Genomic DNA, 23,186 nt, shown 5'->3' on the forward strand with positions numbered 1-23,186 from the left:
GTCGGGCCCAGACCGATCCGAAGTCAGTCGAGTTCTGCCGAGCGCCGAGTAACATGGCCGCGCCGTGATAGCCGGTTTTATCGAACGATATCTAATTTATAAGGTGAATAGTAACAGATTACTGTCTACTCGTAAAGTAGGATAATTAGACCGTGTTTTGTTTGTTACCCGTTGACATAACGCGTTAAAACTATTCGTTTACCATTCTGAAACAGTCGTGTGTGTTTGATATTATTGATCCGTCTGCGAGCAGCTGTCAATTTGCAGAGTAGAAGGGATGCAACTATATCGACTTAGGATAAAATAACTCTTATTAGTTAATACTTACAGTTATAATTCTTCGTTGTTATCTTTGTTTTGATAACGACGGTATAAAGTTCAATGAACAGTGGACAGTGACAATCATAATTCCATCTAATTCATGCCGCGGACTTGTTGAATGTTTACTTTCCATTGACAACAACCATAGAATGTTTGTTATTTTTACTAAGATTGGTTAAAATATACTATTTATATGGTACTTGGTTCGATTCCTAGCTCAAGCAAATATTGCAGGTTGTTTAATAAGATATTTTATTAATATTTCTAGTCTTGTAGAGTTCAGTCGGTTTTCGTTCCTGAATTTAGTAGGGTATTTTATTTAATTAAATATTTTATTTAAAATAGTAAGACACGGGTCTTAACGCGACGTTTACTAAGCCGTGAGTACATAATGTAACTCGTTAATAAACGTCGCGTTAAGACTCGTGTCTTACTATTTTAATTGAAATGTAACGCGAAAGTTTAAAATATTAAAGATTTTATTATTTTACAGTAAAATTACGGCTCATTTTAGGAGGGATAGAGACTATAAAAATGGAGACTGAGAAGCAGACTGAACAGCCGGCTGTACAGCCGACTGTACAGCAGAGCGAAAAGAAGACTGTAAAAAAGAAAAAAACTAAAATCTCCAAATGGTGTAAGTTTAGTATTGCTTAATTGATTGTAAATAATATTCATTTTATATGTAAAGTAAAAATATTTATAAGTACAATCGCCAGCATTAGTTACACTAAAACTTTTATTGCAAAATAGCGCTGATTACTGAAGATACACTAACTTGTCCTCAACAGGATTCGAACACGCATTCAACTGGTGTCGATTAGCTAATTTGTGAACTACTACTGGGTGTTAAGATCGTTCCAAGTGAATAACAACAATGTTATTGTGACCCACTCAGGGTCATGTTCAATTATTTTCATGCATAATGTAATAAATTTAACAGGTTATAAATAAAATCAATGAATGCTTTCTAGCAACGCAAGTCGAAATTAAAACGAATCATAATCATAATAATCATAATCATTTATTTATTGCTTCATAAGTGTACATAGGTGGTGATCTTAAACTTAGTCTCAACTTATGACCCTGTAAGGGTGTTGCAAATCAACATACATTTACATTCAATTATAATCCATCTAGCCAGGATAGGGTTAATTTAATGAGGCAAACTGAATGCCATTGGCTATTATAATCTGTCAGTTATCATCTTGAGTATCTATAAGACTGCCGGCGATCGCGCTTGTTCGGGCGACTTTAATTTTGCCTCTCGATATGATAATATTTTTGTGTGGACATGTTTATTTAATAGACTTCAGTTAAAATTCTCGCCTCCATATGCCTCTGTAGAGTCGTGTTTTTTCAGTGCGAATCTGTTGAATATTATTATTTTAAAGTGAAATTATTTCTTTGCAGTTATATTTATCAAGCTCTACCTGACGCTCTACAACTTCTTCCAATTCCTCGGCTACTCCTACGTCATCCTCGTCATTCTGTTCAAATTCGTGACGCAAGGCCACGTGTTATACGAAAATGTTGGACCGATCATAAAAGTGTTGCAGCTCCTACAGTTTTTGGAAGTACTTAACCCTTTGATTGGACTTACACGGGTAAGTTGACTGGGAGATTTGGTGATGAAAATAGGCTTGAGTTTATCATTTGTCATCATCTCATCTTTCATAATCCACGTCAAGAGGCTCCGGTGATTTTAAATAAAGTAATGCTAAATGTAGTCGATTGTTTAATTTCTTTTGAACGAGCCAATATGACCATAATTTATCTTTATCTCTTGCTAGTTGATTTATCATTGCTTAATTTTAAATCCTATTTGTTACAGGGAATTCCTTTCGTACCTTTCCTTCAAATCTTTGGACGTGCTGTTGTGCTATTCTGGAACGTTGACATTGAACCCCGAATCCAAGCTAAACCAGTTGTGATTTACTTGATTATAATATGGAGCTTGGTGGAAACTGTCAGGTATGTAAAACTGGTTAGATATCCTATAGCTATACCTATGGCCTATAGCACAAAGTGGGTCGACGACAGGTAGCATAGCAGGAGGGCGCTGGATGCAGGCCGCTACCAATCGGTCATTATGGAAATCATCGGGGGAGTCCTGTGTTCAGCAGTGGACGTCTTTTGGCTGAAATGATGTTAATGATGATGGACCTATGGCTAAGAGAGGATTAGCTTCACTTTAGAATGACTGACAACAGATCATCAATCTTGAAAACAAACAAACGAGCATCGGAATCGAACTTTCTTTGACCTTAACCGCATTTGTAAATTTTTTCATATCAATTCTTCATTCGTTTTGTTCCAGATATCCTTTCTACCTAACGCAAATATACGGGAAGGACGTCAACATGATCACGTGGCTGCGTTATACCTTATGGATTCCTCTATACCCGGCTGGTTTTCTCTGCGAATACCTCATCATATACAGCAACATTCCCTACTTTGAAGAGACGAATAAGCTGTCGGTGACTCTGCCCAACGAATGGAACTTCGCCTTCCATATGCCGACGTTCTCTCGGATCCATATTTGCCTCCTGATGGCTGCCGGCATGTATTTGATGAAGCACATGCATAGGGTGCGAATGGCCAGGCTTCAGGTCTTGGAAGAGTTAAAGGTGAAGTAGAAAAACCTTCCAAAAAATTCCTGGCGCCGTAGTATCCTGATCATCTATCATTTCGGCTGAAATGATGATGTATCATTTCAGCCGTAGGATGTCCACTGCTAAACATAGGCCTCCCCAATGGCTTTCTAGTGTCCTGATAAACATACTTGAATTGTTGTTTATTTATGAATGTTGTAGAATACATAGAAATAAGTTACGATACCAGCTCTTAATGGGATTCAAATCTGTATCCTCAATTGGTGTTATTTCCGGTGCTTGAACCACCATTTTTTTGTTGTAAGAAAATTAAGGAAAAGATATTAAATAAAAAATTTTGACAAGATATTTAGCATTTGTCTAAAAACACACAGTAGAAGATACTCACAAAAAAAATCACTAAAAATACTCGACACAAAACTACTTTTTATCTGTCATTTAAAGGGAATTGAATGACATTATGTTCATAAAATTTTAATACCTATGTCATTTTTAAATCCGAATTTATTTTTTCATACTGAAGTAATTTAATGTGATTTTTTTATTGCATGTTTTGATAACAAAATAAGTTCAACCTGATTATATTTTTATCTATCATCTTTCTCTATGTTTGTAATAAGTATGGTACAGTTTCTGTGCCAATAAATAAACTATTATTATAATAACTTAATCTAAATGTAAAATATAATGTCTATTACTTATTATAAGTAATTTAAACAGTAGGTATATGTAATTTATTTTATATAATATTTATTATGCCTGTAAAGGGTAACTAATTTTTAGAACTGTATCTTAAGCACAACCACTTGTTGGAAAATAAAATTGAATGTGAAATAATTTTGTCGTATTATTCATCTCTTACTTCAAAGGCGTTAAAAACAACCATAACAACAATGTTGATACCATTGTTGTACTTATATTAAGAGGTAAGGAAAATAGCCTTCAACTTAAGAGCGTTGTAGCAAAAAGTTGGCGTTCGAATTTTAGGTTTTTATTGCTTGACGTCGCGTAGTGAGTGCGCAAACTGCATTTATCTGTACAATTTTAACGCTGCGTCGACTAAACGATCTTAATCCGTAGTTGTATCGTACCTAAGACAGTACATCATACATAATAATAAAGAAATAAAATGTATTATTTACCTATTTGATTTTTTCTCAGATCAGACTTTTAGCAAAATCAAGTTACGTAATTAATGTATTTTTTACACTAGTAAATCCCGCGACAAGTTTTTAATGTTTAAATTGAGTAAAGTAATAAGCTGATGGGTTTGAAAGAATTTATGTTTTATTTTATTCTTTTTACAGCATCAAATGTTGCATGTTTATGAAAAATATTTACTATTTAAATTTTACTTTTGACTTTTTAGTTTTTATGATGCGGGATGGAAAAATTAAAATTTATTCTGATTTTGTGACGTTTCCGCACATAAATATGGAAAGGTTAAATAAATAGAATGAAATGTATGAAAACGAGCGTGCCATTTTTTAAACGTTATCTATAATATCTGTGTCCATCAAAGAGCTCGTAACTAAACATCGTAAGCGCCATTCAAATTATTATCTAAAAGTTAATAATAAATATTTAGTTTTTGTAAATCTAAACAAGTCAGGAAATCAAAGAGGTAAATACTGATATCATTGTGATTTTATAGAATTTATTATTATAAACCACGGTCGTATAATGCTAAAAAATCAGAGGTAACTTTAAGATTTTTATCCATAGAGCAAAATTTATCTAATCGTGTTTTTAAACAGTTATCCCATTAGGTACACATGCGTTCTGTAATACAAACCCATCAAAAACAATACTTGTCAAAAAACCAAGTCTCACTACTCAGTTGTTCTACGGTAAAAAGTTGTGAGATCCATGTACCTAATACCAAGTCCAGTCCAGGAAATCATTAACGTTTTACATAAATATATTGACTTGGCCATCGCATGAAAACACGTGTAAATTAAATTATTTAGTGCGAAATGAAACGAAATTTTGCATGCCTGTGTAGACATGCAAAATTTCAGCCCAATGGGAAAACGGGAAGTAAGTAAATTTTAAGTTGCAAGATTTTACAACTCCAGATGTCAAAGAAAATAAAAGCTTGTAGATAGCTTTACAAAGAAAAGAAAGATTTATGAAGAAAATAAAAAGTACTGTCTACGACACATTTGTTAGGCCGTGTTGCACCGTCTTACTTTAACATTGACATCAAAATTTTGGATGTCAAAAATCTGTCTAACATAAAACACCGGTTATTGTCAGTTAGGGTCAAAGTTAGGTGGTGCAATTCAGCCTTAGTGTATTTTAATTAAATTTAATACAAATAAGGATGACGAAAATAATCGATAAGTGATCTCACTCGAATATTTCTTATAGTAGGTATACAAGATGTCGAACAAATGGTTACTTACTGAAAAAGTGCTTCATGAGACCTAGCAAACGGCATCAATAATGTTTAAGAACGAACTGAATCTATTCAAAAAACCTATATTTCCAGCTTTCATACATTTAATACAGTTACAAACAAACACGAAATCAAAGGTTTCTGAGAATTCTGAGTGCCTTAATGCCGTCCCCTTTATCTGTTTATTTAGTATTTATTAATTAGTATCTCTTGATGATATTGTAGCAAGTTAAACCTAAAATCATGTTTTCCGTAAATAATTTAAATAAGAATGCAATTTACGAGTTTGTTGTTTGATTAATATATATTACTCAATTAAAAATTTAAATTTAAAAAATTAACACTTCTAATATGGTAGGTATGGCTGGCGGCATACATTTAGTATGAAATTCGGAAACATTGAATTTTCGCATAGATCCAGTTTATTCTTTGACCTATTTATTGTTATTGTTTTAAAGAGCTCATGAAGCACTTACAGGAACAGTAAACAGTTTCTCGATATCTTTTATAATTAAAAATCAAGTGAAATCACTTATCGTTTCCACCCTGTACCTATACTTTTAAAAATAAACTCATTTTATACGTTCATTTGTATATAAGTATCTACAATACAAATACCTAACCAACTTAGTTGACGTTTTATAAAACTATTTGTCTAAGTGTCATCGAGCGACCGCTGGTGGATTTGCCATTTACCTGACCTACCCCTTTATTACTTGTGGCGACACCGACGATACGCCACTACAAACTGTGTACCAACAGATGGCGCTGTCACTACTACACTATGGCACACTCCGCCGCTCATACAAACCTGCATCGCGGTGACGGAGTTTTATATCCTGCCAAGTATAAATAGGCAAACCAAGATGGTGTAAATTGGACCTTGGTCCCCGAGCACAACACCCGCTCGGAAGGAAGCACTAACATCTAGCTTCCTTATTGTGGTTGAGCATCATATCCCACATTGGTGACCCCGACGTGATCTGATACGCAACCTTTCCATCACCACCATCTTCGGCATCAGCCTCCGCCATCCTCACCATCTCCGCCCTCCGTCATCAGCTCCAGTCTTCAACAAGCCAGCATCCAGCCTTCAGGGACCATCGCAGATCGCAACCGACCTTCCTGGTTCCTCGGCAGCAAGCAACCGTCACTTCACTGGTCACGGGTACAGCTCTGGCCCAGCTCCACGCCCGACCATCGAAGACGCCTCCGCTCACTATCCCGACTCACCGTGGATAGAGCACCGCAACGTCCGCAACCCGCTCGTCTCGACGCACCGCAGACTTGAGCACACCTGGCACTTGTAAGCTCATCACGCACAGACTGCTGAGCTCATCCTGACGTCATCCACCTCCGGTTCTTCCGGGGGGAGTGGTGTGGCGACACCGACGATACGCCACTACAAACTGTGTACCAACAGATGGCGCTGTCACTACTACACTATGGCACACTCCGCCGCTCATACAAACCTGCATCGCGGTGACGGAGTTTTATATCCTGCCAAGTATAAATAGGCAAACCAAGATGGTGTAAATTGGACCTTGGTCCCCGAGCACAACACCCGCTCGGAAGGAAGCACTAACATCTAGCTTCCTTATTGTGGATGAACATCATATCCCACATACTAAACGTTTAATATCAGATGAATAGTTAAGCACCAATTTCTTTCATTCAGTCGTCAGTAATTGGACTTTCGGAAAAACATGACGAAGAGTTGTGTGACCATACAGACTCTATTCAACTTTTATTAGTAAGGAAGAGTTTTATTAGATGTTGGTAGAAACACAATAGCATAGACTAATGTTTTGACACCCTGTTAAAAATTTTATTAGTTATTTATTTTTTCCTGACCAAACAGATACCATAATAATATCTTATATCTATTCTACCCATATTCTGTAAGTAAAATAATAAAAAGTTTGAAAAGAAAGAAATTACAAGTCCGATTTACCTAAACAAATAAATTAAAAATACTTGCGGATCAAAAGTACTCAATCATACTACAATTTACGAAAAAATCACGCGTGACGCATATACGTCAGTGGGCAGTCAACTGACATAGACCCGGCGTCTACGAGTGCCAAAGCACGACTGATTTATGCCATTTGATGCACCCGATTTTATAGTATTTTCAAATTAATTTTTCATTTGAAAATTGAAGATAGATATTTTTTCTTTTTCACACAATAATAGTACTATGTTTCTTCTTAAGTATAAAGTAGTTTATGTTGCCAAATGACTTTTAGATTATGAGATGTGACCTGTTTTCTTGCAGTAATTTTCTCGAATTTTGACTATCTTAGACATGATAAAAATGCATTTTAATGAATTAAACATCAAAATTTTCTCAATACACTTTCTTTTTCAGGGTATGCTTATTCTAATGAATACATTCTATCTTCTTACTTAGAAATAAATTTGTTGTAATATTAGTTCAAAGTTGTGCCTTCGCGAGTTACCTGGAAATCGGGCTTTCGAAATTCGCTGTTTTCGTAGGCAAAAATCCAATTTGAACGAGATTTTGTCAATAGACATTCCGTAAAAATGTATGATAATTACGATGATATAAGTCAAAAGAAGCTATAACAATAAATTATATGACTAAAATCATTTTGAAATCTGCCAAATTCTCGATTTCTGCATGAAAAATGTGACAACGCTCTTAATAGATAACTACTGTAAAGGAGTTCCTCTGTGTTGAGGATCTTGAGTGTAACTTCCACCTTCAACCTGATTATCACTTCCCATCAAGTAAGGTGCAGGCCAAGAGTTTCGTTCGTTCGGTCATTTCAGCCGAAAGACGTCCACTGCTGGACAAAGGCCTCCCCCAAGGATATCCACAAAGACCGGGCCTGCGCCGCTCGCATCCAGGCACCTCCCGCGACCCTCACCAGATCGTCGGTCCACCTAGTGGGAGGCCTGCCCACGCTACGTCTTCCGGCTCGTGGTCGCCACTCAAGAACATTCCTGCCCCAGCGGCCATCAGCTCTACGAGCTATGTGCATTGTGCCCCGTCCATTGCCAAGAGTTTAAAAATATAAAAATACTTAAATGAATGCTCACCATAATTCGGCATGTAGTACTCCACCTCCAGCGAGGCCCTCTCCTCCACATTGTCCAGTAGCCGCAGCACCTCCTCATTTGTGAGCCGAGCTGTGGATATCCCGTTGACGCTGCAGATCCTGTCTCCTGGCGCCAGCCGGTCCGACTCCTGCGCAACCGAGTCCTTGGTGAACCCCACTATGGACGGCACGATGCCTGGCTCTGAGCGACCTGGGGACAAAAGATGTTCTGTTAGTTGCGAGAAAATATTCGGAAACGTAAACTAATATTTTTAACGCGAAAGTTTTGAGGATCGGATGATCTGGTCACGTCTGGTGCTCCTTCACTAATTGATTGATTTTGATGACCCTACATTTTGTAGTTTAAACTTATGAAAGTTTTTGTACTTTTATTGAAATCTTCGAGGACGAAATTTACTTAGAAAGCTTCAGTAAGCTACAAAAAGCTCGTGGAAACTGAAAATTGTTACCACATTTTCTTATGATTATCCTATAATATTATGTTGTAAAGGTAATGAAAGCGTTTAGCTCCAATACCCGATTTGGGATACTCTTTTGGAGTTTTGTGTAAATAATTCATAGCAATATAAAAGACTTTCGCGTCAATAACCATTAAGCATTATAGATAGAAACAATCAGAGCGGGTATCGGCACAAAAACAAACGTCCTACCCTCATCAAAGTGTCCTGCCCATTTAGGATCGGATGAAAGTCGGATACAGCCGCAATCCGTCCTTTAGTCTTAATCCTTAATACTTGATGAGTTTTGTGTAATTACCTTGTTTTTACAACTGCTTTATTTCGGTCCTCCTAGACAAACATTCGTGATGGATTCAATTTCGCGATCGCTTCATGGAGCGAAGCAATTAGTTGGCTTCAAAAAAGTCGAAGTATAGCGATTTGGGAGTTAGAACTATCGCAGAAATAGAAAGTATTTTGTCTAGGGATGTCGATAACAGTATTGATGAGTTGTTCTGCAATAGTCAACCAGAATATTTTGACTTGTTCCAGTTTTTTTTGATAAAATAACATAAATTTTGTTACTATTTTGAGTTGAGTTTGTTTTGATGAATCAACTTGTGAATTTCTAGTTGGCGTAGTTTTGTTGGAACAAATTTCATTTCAATGTTGTTCTATACAAAACGTGTAGTTTTGCACGTTTCACCTAAAATCAGGTACAGTATGATAATCCCTGTTTCTAAATAGTATTGTTTTAATTTAAACTATCTCCTATTTTGTTTGAGAAGAGTGTTTTGAGTTAACTTACTTTTGTTGGATAAGTAAAATTTACAGTGGATATTATTTTTATTTTCCGAAAAAAATGATGCTGGGTCTTTTTCTTGTAAATATTTTAAGAGAACAATGTAAAGATAATTAAAAAGGCAATGTACAGACGACGGAACTGCAAGTTAAACACTGTAGTAACTTATTTAGTTATAATACAAGTGTATAGTCTGATATGTTGTTGTCTGCACAAGAGATAAAACCTTCTTTATAATGTAGAAATATAAAATAATGTATAAAAAAGGTCTATAATAAGTAAATAAATAATAAATAACCATATCGATCGGCTGATGCTAAGAAAAAGTGGCTGAAGAAACTCAAACACCTATCATGTCCACCATGTCATGAAATTTTCATTTATATCTCTTTGCTGATCCAGATCGTGTTCAAAAAGAACTGCTTTCACAAACAATTCCTAAATTGATGATTTAGGATATCGAAACAATCAAAGAAAACCACTTTAATAGTGTAAGAAGAGGACTCAGCCACATCTTCAAATTTTGAAATACAGAGGACCAAAGAACGTGGAAGAGATGACATTTGAAAAGTTTTATGACACTAAAATCTTGCAAAAAATGTGGGGAACTAATTTGGTTTTAGACGAAAATCAGAATCAAGTTAATTGACACGATATAAAAATTTTAAGAGTGGAAAAGGAGAACTCAAATCTCAAAATGTCCAAACAAAACTGATTCAAGTCTAAATATAGTTTATTATTTATACAAAGTCATTCTCCTAAAATGTAACAACTAAAAAAACTGCGATTAAAGGTAAAAAGGATAGATTTTATGACCCACTTTATATACAGGGTCAATTCACAGCCTATCAATAATCTAAAATAAAACTGAGTTTCATAACTTCCCTAACAAAAAATGTAGTAATACGTTTTTTTCGCCTCCTGAAAAATGCCCTTTTTGAGTTGTCTCAGTTTAGATCTAGGTGTGCGACATCATCAGTTATTAAATTCAAATTCTAAACCAGAACAAAGTGGTAACTAATGATACATAAGTATGCGGTAAGTTTATGAGGAAAACTCTCCAGCGGAAAACTTGTGTAAGACTTGTTGTTGTTTCTTAAAGTTTTTGCTACAAAAAGAGCTACTTAAAAAGGGGTTTAATGACAATTATTCCTGTTAATTAAGATTAATTGGAACACAGTCATAAACGTTAAAGATGCCCATTACAGCCCATTATTGTTTACAGTTTCAATCACAGTGTTAACGTAATAAATATCACGTGACTATAAATTTCCTGGTCAATTATGCAGCTAACCGACCACATAATGAGTCAAATGATCCTCTAACGGAACAGTCAGTAAATCAGGATTGTGTTGTTTGGGTTTATTCGGGCACATAGTAAATTTTCGTTTACAACAATTTATGAGCGTGTAAAGGTTAGTTTGTAAAATTGTTGTAACCCATGTTACGTGTCACTTTGAATCAGATTAATTAAATATTTTATAACGGTTTAAATTATTATTAAAATCAACCAAAAATTAATTTGTAACTAAATAAATGAAAATAACTAAATAAACCAGATACAAACTTTCAGAAAGGCAATATTAAAATTAGTTGTATTTTCGGGCAAAACTTAAAAGTTCTGGCGAAATAACAGCTCTATAAAATCATTCATTCATTCATTATTGATACTAAATTATTTTACTGTACCTATTCACACTTCCAATACATAGTTGAAGTAAATCTGTGAGGTCATAAATCAACAAGAGCAATAGCAATAAAATCCTCTCTGTACGGGGTCGGCTTGAAGTTGATACTAGCAACATTGTCGCCGCTTTAAAGTGTTAAATGCTGTGAGACAGTTGGACAGTTACAAAGCAAGAAATTTTAATAATTCTTGGCCAATTAGAGCTTGAATAGTTGGAAAGATATGAACAAACCATTCGAGTTGGATTAACTTTCTTTTTCTTTTCGAGACATCCATGGTTCAAGTCGTATTAAGTTTTTAGTCAGGATTTTAAGATATCAATTAATTCCAATTTAAAATCTATTTGTTAGTGATCAATTGTATGACGTTTTATTTTTGTAATTTTTTAATAATACGCATCTAGGTCCAAACTAAGCAAAGCTTGTAATATGGGTACTAAATATGGGCTTTTTTACATTAGGTATCCCTTAACTAAGACGGTAGAGACTATAAAATAGTTGACGTATCTTATTATAATATTAGGTAAAACAAGAAAAACATGTTTTTTACAATGAAGTTAGTGTAGAGCTGATATTGCACGATTTACAAACACTAAAACACTCAAGATTCGCACGTACTCCTATTACTACAACAGTTTAAGGCCAATCTGTCGAGACCATAAAATCTTTGGACGGAAAATATCGTAACTCAGCAACATAGTTGCGAGTGTGAAATGCTGGACATCTAGAGGCTCGGCCAAACCAACGCGTGCAGCGTGCGTGCGCGATGGCGATGGCAATCAGCCAGGCTAGGATGCGCGCCTTGATAAAATCTTATCGATGATTTTAGACGACAAATGTATGGGTTTATCGCGTAAAATCAATAAAATGGCGTGATATACGCTTATCGCGGCGCGCATTCTAGGCCTACAGACGTCTTGATGAATTTGTAGCGATGAGTTCACATCAACGCGTCCTGTCATTGGTCGCGGCGATCTATGCACGCGCAGTGATCGCAATCGCCGACGCGATCTGCACGCGTTGGTTTCGCTGAAGCTTAACTAGCGCGTTACTGACAGCAGTTTGGACCTTCATAAAAGTGTGGATTGCTCGTAAATATGAAACGGGTTTAACTATACCCTCATTTGGGAAAAGGTCTAAGAAGTTTAGACAAAAAGCTTTCGAGTAAAGGTACTTGGCAAATGTAATAATTGGACAAACAGACGATTTGGCCAACTATGGATTTGACCTTATAACATCATTTTGAGGAATTGCCGATTTGACGAATATTCCACTTGAATTTCGTGAATCCCTTTATAATCAAAAAGATTGCTATTGACTATAAAAGCCAGCCAGACAAAGTTTTAACTTTGTCTGGCTAACAAATCTCTTAAAACCTATTCAAGGGCGAACTAATTAATTTAAGTGTCATTATTTTGTGAGTCGGGAATTCTGCCCATAGACTGACTGAGATTGTAATCTAACTAAATCTAAATGTCCATTTCATTAAGTAATGGGAAGGTTTTAGTCATACATTTTTTCAGGAGATGATAAACACAATTTGGTTACAACAAAATCGTATAGTAATTTTATTGAACAAGTCATTTTAAATAATGAAATGTAAACGAGCGCTGATTGGTGAATTGTGCAACATAATAAATACATATTATCCCTTACAAGGGATGTTCAGGTTTCAGTAAAGATTGATAAAATCTGATACATTTCATGTAGATGCAATGATTACATGGTAATGGTAGATTTTCAATAATACTTGGAATTATTCGTTTTGACGCTTTTGTCATTCCATTGAATAAACATTTTCTTTTCATACACGTACACAAGACAAATGTTTATGTTTATTACTCTATCTACAATTTTATTTATAACCTGCTTTTGCTTAAACTATTATTATTATCAACTATGTTTGTGTGTGACTGTTTCAACTGTGAATCTCAACAACCCTACTAAATTGCAACTCGCGACGTATTCAGAAAATCAACATCAATTTACTGATTTCACGATAGGATGTATCAATTTGAAGCATTGTTCTCGATAGCAAATATTTTGATGCCTATTTATTGTAATGGCCTCGGTTAGTTTATGTGCAGCGATCAATATCGATCTATGATGTGATTTACAATGTAAAAACGTAAAATATAAATTTGATTCGTGCTTTTTTACTACGAGTAAGCACCATTCATTCTCATCCTCGTAGTGATTTGTGAATGCGTTTATTGGATGAATACCTAGTTCGTGAAAAAATATAAAAAGTCTGAAATATTTTGTTTAATAGCTTTGAAAGCTGACTTTTACCCTATTCATGCTGTAGTTTCATAAATTTTATTATTACAATTTATACTGAGCTTTATATGTCTTTGTGCGAGATTATGTTGTGTTTAACTTAAATTCAGGCTCTTCCCGCGACCTTTACGAGATCGTCGGTCCACCTAGTAGGAGGCCTGCCCATGCTACGTCTACGATGCGGGCAGCGCAGGACCGTGCATTGTGGAAAACCTTGGAGGAGGCCTTTGTCCAGCAGTGGACGTCATTTGGCTGAAACGAACGAACGAACGAACTTAAATTCAATTATACTCTTTCAAAGCTTTTATGGCTCACACATGCCACGTATGAGATTCTTATTCAGTATTATTCACTGCTAGCTCACTGCTGTTCAAACCAATAAATTTTCCTTATAACAAAAAGCAACTGAGCAGCTAAGCACACATAACTTACCTAACTTGATTGACTGACTGACTGACATAGTGATCTATCAACGCACAGCCCAAACTACTGGACGGATCGAGCTGAAATTTGGCATGCAGGTAGATGTTATGACGTAGGCATCTGCTAAGAAAGGATTTTACGAAACGGGATCCACGCGTACGAAGTCGCGGGCGGCCGCTGGTTTCTAAATACTTATCCGTTAAAATTTTGCTGCCTTGCCATAAAGTTACTAATACGAATAAGAACCTCATTCCAATAGACATACGTCACAAATGACCCCACCAATAGCACTATCATTAAATCCATTAAGTTGTTCGCATGCCGATACACCCCGGCTTTGGACTGAGTTCAAACTGCTCAGTTATCGCAGTCGTTACACCGCAAACTGCGTGTCGCTAGTGATGCACACACGTTGCATATGCATAACTGTGTACATACAGTTTTGTGGAGGTCAGGTATTGAGCTTAAGGTATTTGGTGAGGCATCGTAAATGTGAGATACATCGGAAACGACAAAGGAATGTAGGTAGAGCTGGTGTAAGGGAAACTCGTTGCCTGCCGATGACTTCCATTTCTAGGCAAGAGTAAATTCTTCTTTCAATTCTTAGGCTGAGTTGCACCATCTTGTTTTGACTTTAACAAACGTCAAAGATCTGTCAAACTCCATACAAAAGCACCGGTTATTGTTAAAGTTACAGTCAAGTAAGTTGGTGCTACTCAGCCTTAGTAGTTAAGACACCATTTCAGATTAAGCTTTTTTTGTTTACTTGATGGGACTTATCGTCTGAACTAAGTTATAATAGTGTTAATTAAGATTTTGTTTTCTAGGAAAACTAGAAAGTTATAAAAATTTACACGGATACAATTTGTTTGGGCAATAATTTCCAATAATGGGCAAAGAAGGTCGCTACCAACCGGCCTTTGTGGAAATCATTGGGGGAGAACTATGTTCAGCAGTGGACGTCTTATGGCTGAAATGATGATGATGATGAATAATTTCCAAAGTTCAGCCATGTATATGCTTATTTTCTGTCATACTAGTAAGTTTATGAATTGTAATCTAGCTATTACCTATTATAGAAAAGTCTACCATTAGTTGAATATGATGTGAAAATATGGATTTATCAATTGCGTTTCAGGCAACTTTTATTGCAAGCAAGATAATCAAAATGCGGTTTCAAATCTTCACTAGGTTCTCCGATTACGTCACCAGTTGCCTCACACTCGTATGTCTCGAAGAAACCTATTCAGCCATCGCCTTAGATTGATAGCTTGCAGAATTGAATGCACAACGACGGTAGTTGGAAAATCGGGTCGTTGAATTAACATAACGATGTAGATGGAGCTGTTTGCGCGCTTAATGATGTTGTTGAGGTGTGGTTGACATGTAGAGTCAAGTTAGTAAATAAAGGGGGTGAAAATGTGGAGGGAGTTTTCGTTACTATAGTAGGAACTAGGGGAGACCGAGGTGAGTTGTAACAGAGGAGAGTTGTGACATTTTCGATTTTTAGAAACCTATTAACTATCAGTGAGCTCGCAACAGTGCGCATTTGGTAGCTCAAGACTTGAACTAAAAACGCCCACTGTTACGAGCTCGCTAGTAGTTAATAAGTTCCAAAAATTATCAATGTCACAACTCTCTTCTGTTACAACTCACCTCAGTCTCCCTTACTGATTACCTCAGTTAACTCTTAAGTACTTAATATTGTTATTGTTTAGAAACAAATGTGTCTTAAATTATGCCTAAAATCAACATCTCTTCTAGGTTGATATATCTGCCAAGTTGCACGAGAATTTAAGTTAATGTAATACATTTGCACATATGACATCAAATATCTGACTGAATAAGTTTCGACTCCGAATTTATCTCTTGTTAAAATAGCAACTTTGTTGTATTCTCAAATCACTATGGTGCGCAAGGAATAGTCGTTTTCTGAGGTTATTATACTACGGCCGCTACCAATCGATCAACATGGAAAGCATTGGGGGAGGCCTATGTTCAGCAGTGGACGTCCTATGGCTGAAATGATGATGATGAAGGTTATTATATCCACATGACTACAAAATAATGAAATGCGGGCAATCAGAAATCCGCATCACAGGAAAAAGGCACTTACATTTTTGCCAAATCAAACCTCATTCTGCAAAACTTGAAAATAATATTCGTTCAAATCCAACGGTAACAGATACGTGTGGCTAGTACGTGAGTGAAGCAGTGTCAGTCGAGGCCGTTTCACATGCAAATGCTGCGATTTGAATATTTGAGGCTGCACGCGCCGTGTGAACCGCACCCACGCTATGAACATGAAAACTAGAGTCTATTACATTTTCAAGATTGTTTACAACTCAATTGTATTTCCAATCTGGCTGCATGAACATTGAATGTTAGTGTACAGGTGTTTTTTGCTGGTTTTCAGGCTGCGATTGTATGCACTACCAAACGAGAATTACTTGCTATGGTATTCTCGATTGATTTGACTAGTTCACACTAATCACACTCTACAATCCGTAGTTTCCCTTGAGGACCTCTAGCTGAAGTTCAAGTCATCTCTAACCGCACTAACTTAATTTAATTCAATTTGAAGTCAAAGATTGCTAAAATTGCACAGAGACGAGAAAAATCGTGCAGTAAGAGTTACGATTGTAGCACCAGTGAATGTTGCCAATCTAGCTCATCAAGTTCATTCATGACTATCCTCATTTTTGAGTTCTGGCCAATTTCAGTTGTTACTGAAGTGTTGTATAATTTACGCTTTCGAGAGATTTTAAAATATTCTTTAACTATTGTCACGTTCAGATATAAATAGAAAATTCAAACTGAAAATTCTCCGCCATTCTATCATAAATAATCCTCTTTCAAAATAGCCTCTCAGCCATTGACAATATTCACACCGGGTTTCGCTAAATATCACGTGAATCTGGCCCACAAAAGGGGTCACGAGCGGAGTGAGTCGAGCGTTGCTTCTTTGCAGTCAGCTCTGTACGTGAGATATGTTTAATTCTAGAAAAAGGCTTTAAAATTTAAAGAAAACTTCTTTTACATCATACTAGGAATATCTCTCGAGATACCTTTGTGTCTAGATCAAATTTTCTTATTTCTTCTGGAGGAAGATGGTGATGTAACGGCACCTTTGATTGTAGAAAATTAACTAGTCTCTTTATAAAAAAATAATAATAGACAATAAAATTGTGAGCTACCATTATGATGCTGAAAAAATAATACATTGTGATTGTGTCCAAAGCAAAAGACGTGAACTTAGTAAGTCAGCACCACTTATCTTAGACTACTTCTAATGATGCAGGCCGCCATCAACCGGCCATTGTGGAAATCATTAGGGAAGGCCTATGTTCAGCAGTGGACGTCCTATGGCTGAAAATGATGATGATGATGATGACTTCCAATGAACCATAGCTGAGTAATTCGACGACTTATAAAGATCTCATAATTAATCTTTATAGTGATGTAATCGATCAGTATTGTGATGTGACCATAGCTCTTACTACAACTTTTTTAACTGTTCTAATACCCATCCCTGCAGCACTGGTATAAATAACAAAGAAAAACATGACTTACATTACAAATGGAGCTTTCCATATCACGTTACCTTCCTAATACTATGTTGATAATCCATTAACTTTCTTTTTCAGGGGAAACCGAATTTGGAAAAGTACCACAGCAGTGTGCTTACCATGAGTTTACGTTAGGTGTGCTCGCTAGCGACTGCGTCAAAAAAAATATTAAGATTTTAGTTCTTGAAAGGGGCGCTGTACAATTTGTCATTCATATACCTTATGCCATTTTTTTACGTAGTCGCTAGCGAGCAAACCTAACGTAAACTCATGGTAAGCACACAGAACACATTCAAAACTCAACACTTCTAAAAGACTAGATACGTTCTTACTAAAAGTTGAGCGATTTCCTGAAAGTATAGTGACTCAAGCGTAGGCACAATGAATCATCGCGTCAGTTCCATCGCAGTTCCACAAAAAGCGACTTTATCTGAAAGGAATAAAGGTTATCTGACACTTAAATGCACTGAAATCCGTGTTCGTTCGTAGTACGTGTGCTATCTTTAATTCAGGAGCTCAGAAGCCACTCGCTGGTGAGAGCTATGAGAGGTAAGAGGATCGGGAAATATTTGCCTCAACGCTAATGAGGTGGGTTTGTAAGTGATAGCCCTCCTTGGAATCAGTTTTCATTTGGTTTTATGGGGGTATTTTAAGGGCTAGTGGCTTTTATTTAATTAGGAGCGTTTGATTATTCTATAGAATATAATGTATCTTTACTTGCGGTCTATAGAACAAATATTATTTCTTAGATTTTTTCTTGGTTCTGCCCTAAGGCATATAAATAAGTATAGCGAAACGATTTCAATACCATTCCTTCCAATTTACTAGTAACTTGAAGAATTACTTAAAACTAGCGGCCGCCCGCGACTTCGTACGCGTGGATCCCGTTTTACCCCCTTCATCTATCTTACGCGGTTTAGATTTTTTCATACAAATGTTTTTTCCCGCTAACTCCCGTTCCCGTGGGAATTTTGCAATATCCTGTTGTAACTAAGCTTTACGTTTACTAAGGTACCTGCATGCCAAATTTCAAGCGTCTAACTTAAGCGGTTTAGATTTTTCATACAAAAGGATTTTCCCGCTAATTCCCGTTCCAGTGGGAATTCCTAAGTATACTATAACCTGCCCAGGAGTATGAAGAATAATTGTACCAAGTTTCGTTAAAATCCGTCAAGTAGTTTTTGTTTCTATAAGGAACATACAGACAGACAGACAGACAGACGGACAGACAGACAGACAGACAAAAATTTTACTGATTGCATTTTTGGCATCAGTATCGATCACTAATCACCCCCTGATAGTTATTTTGAAAATATATTTCATGTACAGAATTGACCTCTCTACAGATTTATTATAAGTATAGATAGATATCAGAAGTTCGCTTTTTTCTTTAGCTCTATCTATAATATTATTTTTCTTTTTTACTTTTTAAACGTTATCTTTCCAGTTATTTATTAATTTATTTAAATATTGGATCTTCAATGGGAATTTATAAGATTAATTTTACGATTCAAAAACGATTCACAATAGACCAACAGCTCACAGCTTACGCCACGCGTTGAAAATATATTTTTGTCTTTCACTAACACTGTATTTCAATATTTTACACGCGAAACGAATTCGTATGAGTTGAACTAGCTCTCTGATGGATTTGTGAATTTATTTTTTCATCTTGGTTTTAAATGTTTTATTATTTGTTATTGTAGTGAATAGAAACATCGATTTATCAGTAAAAGGTTTTTGAGAGCAGTAATTTCAAAAAGGTTTTTTTTTTGTTTCAGGTGGTCAGACAATCGGTAAGTACTTACAGTCAGAGCCATAAAATATGTCAAATAGACACCCAAAGTTTCTTTTTTTCTTTCTTTCTTTTTTTCAAAGTAGCCAAAATGTTCGTAACATATCTACGTTACAACTGGAACAAGGTTGTGCTATCAACTTATTGGCCACTGTACTTGAACAGTATATGTACCTATATAATAGGTAACTTTATGCCCTTTTGGTAGTCTTAGATATTTCGACACGGTGACATGCCTTTCAATTGAACCGCAACATTGGTGACTGATAAAAACGTAGGTATACTTACTTACAATGCAAAATAAGTGTCAGTGACTACGAATGTTTAGAACAATAAACTGAAAAGTTATTTTACTGGTAACCATAGTTTTTTTATACACATGCACAGAAAAACCGGCAACAGAGAGTACTAATTTAAAATGTAAAATGTCGAAAAATGCAGTATAAAATTTAACAGCGTTTTCTGCTCTCTCAGAAAGAGACCATTAATAAATCTTTTCGCGCTATATAAAAGAGAAATCTTGAACCCACTCTATCTTAGCGCGTCCCGAGAAAATCCGATTCTGGATTTTCTACTAATAGTTAATTCCCATCGGCTCTGTTAGATTCAAGTTCTATGCTATACGCTTCCCAACTCTAACCTTGCTACTGTAAATTGAACTTTAACCTGAGAGTAGAAGGTTCAGAGTAGCTTGCATGATATATTTTATCACCCTGTCAGTGTACATCTTCAACGGTAAATAAATTACCTCTTTGGAATTGCCTACAACTTTTTACTGTGGGTTCTGATTGAGGTCTTAATCAATGTGAATAAACATTTTGTTTCGAAGGAGTGTCCATTAGCACGGAATTATTTATGGCACCTACCTACCAATCTTAACACTTAATGCAAAGACTCTCTCTGTTCCTTCAATCTTGACGTAGTTAGATAACATTTTGGCATGGGAAGTATACCTACAATTTATTGCAAAATTAAGGAATATTGTAAAATAGGGTACTAAAAGAATGGGGCACATATCTATGGATATTACTGAAGTCTAATTATACATCCGTAATAGTAGTTAAAATATGTATTCTAAAGTACCTACGATTTTTCTCAAAACTGCTGGGTCAGATTTTGATGTCTCTTCGCACGTGACTGTAGTTCACGTATTACATTCAAGTAATGACAATTACTACTGACAGTGTTGTGGTTAAAATAAAGGGATGATAGTTACTTATGATGATGATGAAATACGAATTGTATGTGGGGAGATTTTTAATGTCATTATCGAAAGTAGGAGTGACAGTAATATTGATGTCATTATTACCAATAGTATCTGGTCAGCTATAAGAACTTTGAACACAAGACCGCAAAGATAAAAGAAACACAAAACACAACAAAAAGTGAGAAGAAAATCACGTGAATATCTCTGGATAAGTAGCAATTTGCAAGCCAAGAAAATCGACGAGTAAAATCGCAGACTCCACTGAATATAATTGGTCCAGAAACGCTGATTTGCTAATAGAGATCTAATTGATGAATCGCCATTTTCTTTTCTGATTTTATATTAGCATTAGATTATGAAAAATTCAGGTTTATCCAGTGAATAATGAAATGTAAAAGAGCTAGAGATTATTAAAACTTCTTCAAATAAAATTGTAAAAAGTGCGATTTAGTTCAATCGCTAGTAAAATTAAATAAAGTGATAAGACTCATTTAGTTAAGGATAGCTAGAGTCCAATAATTATATCTTATTTCGTGGTATTTAGAAAGTCAATTAACTTATAAAAGGTTCAATGTAAGCATAGATAAGATTAAAATGTGTAGAATGGTATTGCTGAATGATGATGAATGATGAATTATTATTATACAACCGATTGCCTAAAATAGTGAAAGACGCGGTATCACTTCATTCTTTCAAATTTCAATTAAAAAAGTGGTTGATTGAGCAGGCGTTCTATAAAATTAACGAACTGTTTGGAATTTAATTATTGAAACTGTTACCCACTATTTATTTTGACATTTAATTGTCAATAATTCTATTTGTATTATTAATTTATTTGGACATGATGTGTATTTCTTTGTAATACTGCATTTGCTTATTATTAATTAGAAAATACATTGAAAATTTGACATGTAATGAACATTATGAATAAATTTCTTATTCTTATAATGTTAAAATTATTATTGATCTTGCAAAAACCAAACCACTGTAAACTATTGAAAAAAGATTGACAGTTGTTGCGTTTCTTCATCTCAGTATTAGCTCCCAATATATTTGTTTCAGAGTTAGGAAAATCAGTTAAGTAAGTATATTTTACAAAAAGAAAGAAAAAAATGTATAGTTTGTTACAAAGACAAATAATGTGTCGAAAAATTATTATCGTTCTAAAATCTCATTCAAATTGGATTAATATTCACCACCAATTTGACTTTCCCCTGACTCACTCGTTTGCATGGCCGCGTGAGTCACTTGCAACCAACCCTCAACTGCAGCTGTAAATATGGGGAAACACGCCACGCGATGAAAGCTGTCACATTATAGCATTTACAGGTTTAGGGTTAAAATTGGGCTTACGTGGTTTTGCACTTAACGCTTGCTGCTGATTTGTGGTCTCAGATATGAGTCACACTGTAATTTTGATGTCAAAGGGAACAATCGTCCGTATTCACAAACATTACTATGAGGTCTCACAATGAGCGTCACAGAGCTCTATTCAACGCTGTGCGTTCGATTTGCTGCTTCACTTAAGCAAGCATCGTTTGTGAATACGGGCGGATGTGTTTTGAAAATCTCTCGGGTGTGTACTTTTAAATATTTCTAAAGCCCTTTTTGACTTAATATAATTGATATCTATGAATTGCGTTTAACATCTAAAACCTGTTTTATTGAAAGATGATTGAAAAAACTTTACTTAGCGAATCAAAAAATGAAGCCTAAGAATATTAATTTTTAATTTAATTAAAATGTTTATGATAGGTATTTTAAAAAACATTAATCGTATGCATGAGATCACAATCTTATTTACTTTTTAAGTTTTTACATTCGCTACAGCTCAAAACTTTTTGCCTAGATTCATTGAAATCACTTTTATTATTGCAACGGCCTAATATAAACTTTACTGAACCATGGTTTTCTCCCATCGAATTGCTAAAATCGCGCCAAACGTTCCGAATCGGTGTGCCCAAACGACTAAATCATTCGCAATCGGTAACATGGTAATCATGTCGTCATTCAATCGTTATTACTCGACCAATGAATCGATTAATCGTTTCCGCGGGCTTAATAGGTGAGGGGGTTTACAGTTTGTTTGAGTTTCAATGCTTTCCGCCTGAGATTCGATTCTGTAGATTTCTATTCTATCGCACGCTATGCTGGGCGTAATCGAGTTTTATAAACAGGACAATGAAATAACGTTGCCTCGTTCAATTTTCTTCAGCATTTCTGAAATTTGATAGAAAATGAATTCAATTACATTCGTTTTATCGTCATTCAGTAGTAATCGATTGATGGAAACCGAAGTAGCGTTAGAGCTCTATCCTGTTATTTTCATATATGTCAGCTTTTTACTTATTTAAGAATTAATTTCATTTCTTTTTCATATTGAGATCGGAACATTGTGACTGAAACTTTATTGAACGAAATGACCGTCGTCTTAACATGTAGAGCCGATGTCTTCTATCTAATACCTGCCTGATAACTGAACTAAAAATACAACTCATGTGGGTTGATCCATTGATTGTAACATTGATATAGAGTCGCGTAATGAACACGCTTGCCAGAATCTC

The 23,186-nt window shown here is 35.5% G+C and overlaps 3 protein-coding genes across 3 annotated transcripts in view; 1 reads left to right on the forward strand and 2 right to left on the reverse strand.

The window, feature by feature from the left end:
- Window positions 1-23,186, reverse strand: part of LOC135088467 (THAP domain-containing protein 5-like) — a 462,607-nt gene that overhangs the window by 37,051 nt on the left and 402,370 nt on the right. The gene's annotated exons all lie outside the window — the stretch shown is intronic.
- LOC135088471 (glutamate receptor-interacting protein 1) overlaps window positions 1-23,186 on the reverse strand; it is a 386,630-nt gene that overhangs the window by 27,236 nt on the left and 336,208 nt on the right. Inside the window, exon 5 of the mRNA XM_063983299.1 lies at window positions 8,404-8,613. Within this exon, the coding sequence (XP_063839369.1) occupies window positions 8,404-8,613 (210 nt within the window). The remainder of the gene's footprint in view (window positions 1-8,403; window positions 8,614-23,186) is intronic.
- On the forward strand, window positions 535-2,965 carry LOC135088468 (very-long-chain (3R)-3-hydroxyacyl-CoA dehydratase-like). Its single transcript, XM_063983293.1, has 5 exons — window positions 535-555; window positions 815-958; window positions 1,735-1,928; window positions 2,156-2,295; window positions 2,642-2,965. The coding sequence occupies exons 2-5, from the start codon at window positions 856-858 to the stop codon at window positions 2,958-2,960; spliced, it is 756 nt and encodes a 251-aa protein (XP_063839363.1). The 5' UTR covers window positions 535-555; window positions 815-855; the 3' UTR covers window positions 2,961-2,965.

This window comes from Ostrinia nubilalis, chromosome 4 (assembly GCF_963855985.1).
Source record: "Ostrinia nubilalis chromosome 4, ilOstNubi1.1, whole genome shotgun sequence".
Classification (NCBI taxonomy): Eukaryota; Metazoa; Arthropoda; class Insecta; order Lepidoptera; family Crambidae; genus Ostrinia; species Ostrinia nubilalis.

Bases quoted from the DNA above. Each gene is read 5' to 3' on its own strand.
- LOC135088468 (XM_063983293.1), top strand. From the start codon at position 856: ATGGAGACTGAGAAGCAGACTGAACAGCCGGCTGTACAGCCGACTGTA. The intron at 959-1,734 runs GTAAGTTTAGTA...ATTTCTTTGCAG, and splicing joins AACTAAAATCTCCAAATGGT to TTATATTTATCAAGCTCTAC. The intron at 1,929-2,155 runs GTAAGTTGACTG...TATTTGTTACAG, and splicing joins CTTTGATTGGACTTACACGG to GGAATTCCTTTCGTACCTTT.